The sequence below is a fragment of the Arachis ipaensis genome, chromosome B4 (genome assembly GCF_059453495.1).
Source record: "Arachis ipaensis isolate K30076 ecotype BB chromosome B4, ASM5945349v1, whole genome shotgun sequence".
In the NCBI taxonomy this organism is placed as follows: domain Eukaryota; kingdom Viridiplantae; phylum Streptophyta; class Magnoliopsida; order Fabales; family Fabaceae; genus Arachis; species Arachis ipaensis.
This window is the reverse complement of record NC_142439.1, coordinates 146,366,662-146,376,276: the sequence shown is the minus strand read 5'-3', so window position 1 is coordinate 146,376,276 and position 9,615 is coordinate 146,366,662. Positions and strand designations below refer to the sequence as shown.

General features: G+C 36.2%; 1 protein-coding gene across 1 annotated transcript; it reads right to left on the bottom strand.

The window, feature by feature from the left end:
• Nucleotides 1-38: 38 nt before the first annotated feature.
• LOC107635585 (importin beta-like SAD2) lies at nt 39-9,088 on the bottom strand. The gene is made up of 22 exons (XM_016339094.3): nt 8,365-9,088; nt 7,777-7,912; nt 7,600-7,687; nt 7,297-7,446; nt 6,839-7,001; nt 6,396-6,580; nt 6,140-6,313; nt 5,588-5,733; nt 5,374-5,497; nt 5,120-5,300; nt 4,353-4,512; nt 4,221-4,262; nt 4,026-4,144; nt 3,535-3,733; nt 3,151-3,282; nt 2,522-2,625; nt 2,220-2,399; nt 1,819-1,958; nt 1,548-1,687; nt 1,251-1,411; nt 871-997; nt 39-785 (listed from the first exon to the last, which is right to left on the bottom strand). Exons 1-22 carry the CDS (start codon nt 8,452-8,454, stop codon nt 625-627), a joined length of 3,102 nt encoding a protein of 1,033 aa, XP_016194580.1. The 5' UTR covers nt 8,455-9,088; the 3' UTR covers nt 39-624.
• Between the last annotated feature and the right edge of the window lie 527 nt (nt 9,089-9,615).

Below are 9,615 nucleotides of genomic sequence, written 5' to 3'. Positions count from 1 at the left end.
TTGCAAGGGACAGTGATCGAAAAACACAAAAATCGAGCTGATTTTTTTCCCACAACATATTACACAAATGAAGAATTGATCATAAATGTTTTACAACCTGCATTGATCCAACCACCCTTAAGAGGCTTGTATAACTCATCTGATGACCGAAAAATTATGACAAAGAAAAGGCTTCTTTACGAAAAAACAAAATTTTCTTAATACCACCCTTCACCAAAAAATTTTACCAATTCGGCAAATTGGCGACCCTAATACATTCCCCATCTATGTGACAGGCAACAAATATTACATAACTCATTTCCATTGAATGGGCACATTCCACCAAAAGAATGCCCCCCCCAAAAGCACCAAAACCAATAGATTTGACATGACCTGGAGAAAGTGTCAACTCCCACGGTTGTTTGAAAGCAACATCCTTCCCAGTCAACGGGGAACAAAAGCTCTGGCCGCTTCAAAACTGCAAATTCTTTGAGGCCCAAAGCCTAATTTGCGACCAGAGCTAGCAAACGCCTCAAATAAATAGGCAACCCCTGTGATCCTACTAAAGAATGGGTCGAAAACTGAAAACCTGAGAGAAAACCCCAAAAGAGAATGGAACAACACTATTAATGTACATTCAGATGCTTAAGAGGCTGTTGCAGCTGATAACTTCTCCAACTTTTCCTTCTCAATCTCTGCTCTTCTCTGCTCAGCATGTTGGGCAACGCCGTTGGCGAGAGCTTGATAATTGAACTCGAGTGTGCGGGTAAGGTTCTCGAACCTGGAGGGGTCTGATGATTGTATAGCTACAAGAGTTATATGAGGGCATGTCAGACAACAGCAAAAATAAATGTTGTTGTATATAACAAATGTAACCAATTTCAAGATTACCTTTGACTGTATCCACAAATAAAACAAAAGGATCCACCTCATCAATTGGGGACTGTAACTCCTCATCATCACTATAGTCGTCATCAGAATCATCATCATCCTCATCATTGGGTCGGAATGACTTTGCCTATGGGCAACAGACATAAAGGAAAAAAATAAAAATATATATATTTAAAAAAAAAAAAAAGCAACACAACACCGTCCAGAAAACTATAAATATGAATGGTCAGGCCCTATTTTTGAAAAGTGGACCTGTTAAGACAATACAACTGGTCAACTGGAACTTGCCATATTATGTTGGTGGAATTGATAAATCTAGTATTCTATATTAGATTCAAATTTTACATATGAATGCAAATGTTATTTAGGTATAACCTCACCTGCTCAGCCAACTTTCTAAGGGTCATACTGTCAGCTTCATCCCCATCCTCAGCATCAACTCCCATTTCCTTGTCAGAACCATTGACATCCTCATCTTCGTCATCTGTTTGAAAACCATCCATATCATCATCATCTTCAGCTTCTTCCTCTTTTATAGCTTCTGCATGAGTTAGACTGAATGTTAGGCACAACATAGGTTACACAAATGTTATACGGCCAAGAAAAACAGAGAAATCAACTGCCCTTAATGAATACAAGATGCGACATCTCGTCAACAGAAGGGCAAACATAGATACCTGCAACTTGTTCCTTGTAGGCAACTAGAAGTTCAAGTGTGGCACGGAACACTCTGCCTAAAGCCTCGCCAGGCAATTGATCGGCTGGGAGTGCCAGTAAAGATGTAAGACCAAGACAGCAAACTTTCTTCTCATGTTCCCTGCATAAAGATTATCAATTTATGACAAGTAAGACCTTCAAATTATCACAGAAAACAGCTTCTCCTGTTTGTTTGAAACAGCCAAGTAAAGCTAGAATAAGGGCTAAAGAATGGGTAAGAAAAGAACAAACCTTTTGAAATTAGTGCGTACACCACTCTTCTTGACTTGTTGCAACAAATGAAACCAGAGAGTGAACACTTCAGTTGCAACACCTAACTTTTGCAATATGCTGAGGGTAAGTGCTGCATTGTAGTAAAGAGCATCTGCAATCTGGAAAAACTAGCTCTTAGAGGGAATTATTATATCTTTAGCCCCGGACAACCTTACATAAGCTTGAAAAAATTATACTAGATTAACTGAATCTGTGGTCAATCAAAAATACATCTAGGTTGGAATTTCAAAACATATCGGAAAAGTAAAAACCATAATTATTCTGTCAAGAATAAGTTTTTTTAACTTTTAGCAAGAGAAAAATGGGCCCAGAAAATCTAGCTACGGTAACAGAAGCTAATTTTATCGGCAACCCCTTACCACTTGTATGAGAAGACATTTCAAATACGATTTCTCGGTTCGATGCAAACGTTCAACTGTGATTCTAAGATATGGCTCAACCCAATGATCCACCTGTCCTCTGCAGTTCTGGAAGACAACTTCAATAAGTTTTGGAGCTGGCACAATATCATTGTCCTCCATATTTTTGTCTGCCATGATCTGCAACATGAAATATGAATTGTGACAACATTAGTAAGAGCAAAAATAATAACCACCATTTTGAACAACCAAATTGCACCATAGAAGGTAATAACTCAAGCAATAATGAGAAAATAACTCACAGATGAAATCATATTCCACAGACTCTGTTGATAGTCAGGTTCTTTACAAGTAAGGAAATGAGCAGTTCCTCTTGAAATATAGTTGTCCAAAGGAACCAAAATATCTGCAAAGGTTTAGAGGTTAATATGTATCAAAATTAGAAGTTATGGAAAACAATGAAAAATATCTAACAAGGCAACCTATATGCACAAATACCCCCTTCCCCCAAAGAATGAGCACATAATTTGAACCTACACCAAATGTACTTGGACCAGTACAGGCACAGGGTTAATGTACCAATTGAAAGTTATATAATGTAAAACTCATCTCATTTAAGCAGAAAAAAGCTTATGTTATGGTTTTAGCTATTTTCTTTATCAAATGATGATGACCTAATTTTCTAATCAGATAATAAGAATATTTATCTTCTTCATGGAGGATCTCCTGCCTCCCATCTTCTTGTATCATCTATCTTTTCTTGATTATACTTCTTTTATCAAAGGGGAAAAAAACGAATTTATCTTCAGGTTTAGTGCGATACACCAACTATCTCCAGCTTTTAGTACACCATTAAAGCAATAAGTAATCCACATATTATCAAAAATATGCGCATGAAAGTGAGTGGATAGCTAATGAAGTGCTAACATACTTGGAAAGAAGTCGATTGCCCAATCTGCAAGTGCTTCCATCATCAATGGCCAAAGACTCCACATATCCAATGATATTGTTGGAGAGAAGAAGGTCATATACGATACAATCTCCAAAACTTCCTCAAAAACCTCTGCAGGCATGGACAGATGACAATGGATACAAGCATGAGCATTCAAGCAAAGTAAGTTTGATTTGTAAACTATAAACAGTGTGCAAATTAAACAAGCATGTTTGTAACTTCACCTTTTAATTGGAACTCATTACATATATAATAATTCTAAAACGACGAATATAAAGGCTTGAGGAAGGGGAACATAGCATAAAATTTACATCAAGATTCAACAGTAAGATAGAAAGTTGTATCAAATGAGGGGGCATGTACCTTGACCATCAGTTGTTAACATTCTACGCATTATGGGAAGCAAAGTTGGCTCAATTTGAACAAAAAGGTGAGGAAGCCTGCTCACTGACTCGAGGATTGTGCTTATGGCACGCAAACAGCCAACAGCAGCTAGAGCACCTGGATCGTCGGCTTCTTCATCAGCTTCTGCAGAATTCATGCACTTCCAAAATGCAGCTGCCTGTTGAAAAAGGATAAAAAATAAAAGACACAATTGTTATTCAACATAAAATTCCTAGCTATCAAAATCAAGTAAATGTTTATAGAAGCAGCCCAGTGCACAAGCATTCCGGGATAACGCAGGGTCCGGGAACGGCCGCACCCAATGGGTGTAATGTAGACAACCTAACCTGATAATTACATCAGTGGCTGTTTTCACGGCTTGAACCTGTGACCTCGGAGACAACTCAAACCGTTGCTCCAAGGCTCCCCTTCAAGTAAATGTTTATAGAATCAACTGAAAAAAAAATTACCAAATTTTGGCACAGCCCAAGAGCATATGGTGCCATTTCTTCCCCAAATTTGTCCACAATTGTCTCCAAAGTAAATACAAGGTCCTCATTCTCAACCTCATCCATCAGTTTGAAAAATTCTGTAAAAAATTCAATTCAGCCCTGCCTGTTCAGTAAGACAAATTAGTATTGAAGATAAAATTTCCAGACATATACCATCAAGGAGCTGAGGAAGAATAGGACGGATTTCATTCAAATCTGCAACAACACAGAAAAGACATTAAGAATAAATAATATCAACCACATAGAGAGAAGTACTGAAACCAAAAAGGAAAAAAAAGGTACCACCTTTGCAAGCTTCAATGAATGATCGCAAAGCAAATACTGAATCAACTCGAACAGGAAGTTCAGAATCTCGGATTTTGGATACAACACAGTGCAATGCTTTTCGGAAATTGTTCTGATCTGAGAAGTTAATATGGGCATACTGTCCTGCAACCCATGCAGCCTGTTTTCCAATGCAAAATAAAGTGCACCAAAAATTATTAAGAATTGAGAAATTAAAATTTCATGATCATCATCTTTAACCCAAATTCAAATTAGCTTACACAAAATTAAACTAAAATATGGAACTGCAAACAAATAATTTGTTTAACTTATAGTAAAGCCAACAGGAAGAAAATTGAAATTTCAAAAGATTATGTAATTGGTAATTCCACTATTTCCCTGCATTTATGTTCTGTACTTGAATGGACCCCACATTTTGCAATACTCCCAACTTGTAGAGCAATGCAAGGTATAACTCATAGCAGGAGAGAATAATATTTTTGGGATGAACGTCGTCAATATATAAACTTTCATCGTTTTAAGCTCATTTTCTGAATTTTGGATAATTTAGTAACGCCACTTTTTTCTTTATGGACTAGTGGTTCGCTATTGAACCAAACAGTACCACCTTCCTCCCCCATAAGAGGCAGTCTTAATCATTCATTCATACCCTAATTTTCCATTCATGACTTACAAATTTCCTCTATTTTATTTTAAGACGTCCTTATTGCTTCTAAACAAAGGAGTAAAAGAAAGAAAGGGAGGTGTAAGATAATAGGACAGTATACCTTGGCCCTAAGGTGCCCTTGAGTACTGTCAAACTCAGGGAAAACATGTTGAACTAACATACGCTCAAGTTCAGATTTGTACGGTTCAGTTTGCTTCAATTTGTCACAGAGTGCCCCAATGGCAAGAAGGGCACCATCTTTTTGTCTATATGGCTTGTATTCTACAGGAGCTTCATCATACCTACCAGAATAAGAACATAAATATTGCAACCAACTGTAATCTTTAATTTACTAACAATAAATCAGACATTTACCTTCTGAAAATCTCCACAATGAACTGAATGAACTTATGAAGATTTTCTTTCCCACGTTTTCTCACTAACTCACTCACAAAATCCATGGACGCAGTCCTCGGACTGTACAGATCTTCAATAATGTCTACAAGAGAAAGCCAAGACATAAGCAATCTCACTCCAATTACAAAATGTTAAAACATTGTTTACATGTTCAACCAATAATGGTACTTACCATAGCCTTTCCTCACATATTCATGTGGATCTTCATCCCAAAGCTTTTGATCATTATCATTAAAGCACATAAGAGGGAAGACTATTTCAAAAAGGAGGATATCAAGCCTAGGCTGTAGCAGAGTATACATGTTGTTCCTTGAAATACTGCATACAATAAAAAATTGAGAAAGGGTAAATTCCAAATTATTGGGGCAAATTAACAATTTAACTACTTGTAAATTTTAAGGATTCATAACTTATCAAATAACATAAAGATATTCCAGGGTCTAATTGGAAATTTGGTAATTACAAACAATATAGATGTACCATCAGATGTAAAATTCAACTATGTGCTTAAAAGTCATTCATAGCTAACATCTGTAACAGACTAGTAACAAGAATAACTATAAATGAACGGATTAGTATTTATATTTTTTCTAGAAACTATGTTGGGAAAGCTGTGTATCTTCTACGATTTCCTAAAGCAAGGGGAACAAAGGGGCACCATAATGAATGGAAGGAAGCTATGTAGTTCAAATATACAAAATTACAACAAAAACCATAAAATTACCTGTTGCTTAGATATTGAAGGATTAAGTTGATAACTCTGTCGGGTAAATAGCCACCAACGCGAATAACATTTAATAAATTTAAGTGACACTCCAAAATCTGTCCTGCAAAATGCTTTTGAAACATTTGTGCAAATGCTCTATTCTCCGGATTTTGAAGCTTCAGGTCTCCAAATCTGTAACAACGTAATAAAATATTCAACCTAACAACAATGCTCACAGCAACTTATCAATTTAAATTTGATAAATCAAACATACCGAGTGTAGAGCCTATTAAGGATGTGAACTGTCCATTTCTTGACCTTCCACCAACCCCATGATTTTCTAAGCTCAGGATCCGTAGGTTGGCCTTCCACTGGGACAGGTCTCTCCAATACATTTAAAAACAGTACCATCCAAGCATTGAATATATTTTGATCAAACAGTAACTTTGGAATCTCCAACTGCAAAATATATATATGACTACAATCTAAGAATTGCAATAGTAAATTACATAAACAAGCAGAAGAAAAACACCAAATAAAGTTTCACAGAAAAAATTGAGATTCTGGCAAAGATTATCAAAACTAAACAAGCATTAACATAAAGTTGGCATTTTATTTGTTCATGTCATAAACTCAGCTCCATAATTGAGAACAGGAGGCTCTTATCTATGGCTATAATAAACCTTTCAGTTAAGAAATACATAAAAGAAAACTTACATATATTGATGACCAGAATATTTTACATATGAGTTTGATTAAATCTGCCACTTCAAGCGATGGATTGGCAATCTGGACAAGCTTATTAAATATATTGAGAAGGTGAGGAAATGTTTCATCAACGATGCGATAAACTGGTGTCCTCTCCTCATCTGACTTAAACCTGAAAACAAAATCACATAATTTATAGAACCAGCATATTATAAGCAAAAACAATATGAAAAGGGAAAAGAAAATGAAATAAACGGAAACATAAACCTTCCAAGATTCTAATTAATACTCATCAAGATTTTAAATGATAAAATTAAATAATCATAAGATATGAAAGAGGAGGTTGGTAGTTCAATATAATTTTGCTTTTCTTTTTCCAATCTACAATTACAACATAAATAGGAACTCGTGGATCAGAAAGAAAAGGGCACGCCAAAAAAAAATTGAGTGATATAACAGCTACTTACTCGTATTTCCTGGCAAGAATCCGCAGCACAAATAAGGCACCATAGACTTGTTGATCCTGAAGATTGTGCTTCACCCAGTCGAGAAGATGGGGCCACTGCTCAGGATAATCAGAATGTATAATTGTTTTCAAGCACTCACCAAGTTGCACCCTACAAATAAAAGTAGACAAAGAACACAAGTAACATGGAAACAACTATGTTATTATTATCTTCCAGCAAGTTACGATACATGTGGCATCAACCAAATTGAATCAAAATAAAGAACATGTTGGTATAAAACACGAACCAGCCACAAAATAGTACCTCAATAGAGGAGGAACCTGAGTCACAAACACAAGGACGTGATCCCTCACTAAATCTTTGTCACTTTGCAATATCTTCTCTGGGGCATCTAATTCAAACAAGAAATGGTGTGCAATCAGCAATCAAACAAAGGATCCACTGTCTAACTAGTATTCTAGAAGCAATATAAAGGCATACCAGATTCAAGAGGGGACCAATTCTTCGCAATAAAGTTCTTGAAATGAATGCTAGCAACTTGACGTACACCCATATCACAGTTGTTGTCAACAATGATTTGCAACAACCTCACCAGATGCTGAGGCGCAAACTGGAACTGTAGAAGACATATATAATATAACTTAGAAAACTCATTTAAGTTGAATACTATTAGATTCAATTACCATCCACACCAAAATATTCACAAGCTATAATAAGTGAGATTGACACCTAAACCAACCATAAAGCTGAATTATCCTTTTCTTTTCACTGTGCCCATTATTCCTAAACACTTCACTCCAATGAAATACTTATCAAATTAAAATTCGCAAGCTATGCTGCAACACAAAATTGACACCACTACCAACATCCAACGACAAAATCAAATTTCGTTTCAAAATCTAGTTACTTTGCAAATAGCACAAGCTTACAAAGTCTAATTACTATCCAAATCGCCCAAGCAATTCAAAAGTTCAACAAAATGATCAATAAACCCATACCCCATTCAATCCCAATCTCAATACCGATCAGCATCTAAATTTAACAATCAGAAATTGAATAAGCTCAAACCTGATCCAAACTCTGCTCAGCTGCTTTACGTTCATTGGGATTCGGACTCAGAGCAGCTTGGAGCACAACAGCGAGACTAGGAAGATCCATATCAACCACCTCGATCAAATAAACTCCGATCAGAGCTGCCAAACTTCAAAATTTTCAGAACAGATAAGGAATCTAAACCCTAGGAAGCGCGTTCTCTAGGGTTTAGAGAGAACAACGACGAATCGAACAGAGAGTTTTTGCGAGCGTGCGTGTTATTTCTCTGTCTTCCTCCCTCTGTGTGTGTGCAGTTTCCGAAGTGAGAGAGAGAGAGAGAGAAGAGAGAGAGAGTTGGAGAGAGAGCGAAGACGAAGGTGGAGAAAGCTGGAGGCTATTTAAACAACTAGGGTTTACGCTTTTACGGGTTTTTAACCATTCTTCGATTCTTCGTCGTAGTTTAAAAAATCACTATAATTCCCCATATACCCCACGCACACACTCTTCACTTCTCTGTCTAGCTGGTTGGTTATCTTCTCTGTTTGGATCAAGGAATACGTTAAAACCGTACGGTAATGGGGTTTTACGTTGGAATGAGTTAAACGACGTCGTATAGGGCGTTGATGTAGGGGAGTAAGGTCAGTGGTGGTAACTTCTTTGTTTCTGTTTGTTTGGTAAGTACATTGGGCTTTTTCACTGTTTGGATGGAAGGTGCTGCTTTTATGGGTTTTGGCTGCCAACTTCACCTAATTCACGTACTGCAGCATCTACCGCTTCCCATTTTTTTATTCCGGATTCCCTTTTTACTTTGTCTCGTTGGCGCTTACTTAATGTATTTGGAGACAATTTTTCATTTATTTATTTATTTTGACAAAGAGAGTAATTTGAACATAGTGATTTAATCATTAAAAGCTAACATTGACATTTACTATTAGTAAATTTTGACAGATATAGAGACTAAAAATTTTTATTATGGAAGATAAATATGTGCTATTCAATTCTATTGGTGTGTGCATGTGTTTTATTTTGATATGCGAATCAGTAATCGGACCTATCCATTACTTTGTAACTTGATTTTTTAAATTTTTTAAATATCAAATCAGAGAGTCTGATTTGTTTGTTATGATTTTTTTTTAAAAAAAATTACAAATCGGAGGTCTAACTTTTTGTTCTTTATAAATCAGATGGTCCGATTTTTATTCCCAAACAAATCGGAGGGTCCAATTTTCACATTTTAAATAAAAAAATTCCACATTTGAGAATAACACCCTTATTATCCATAATCCT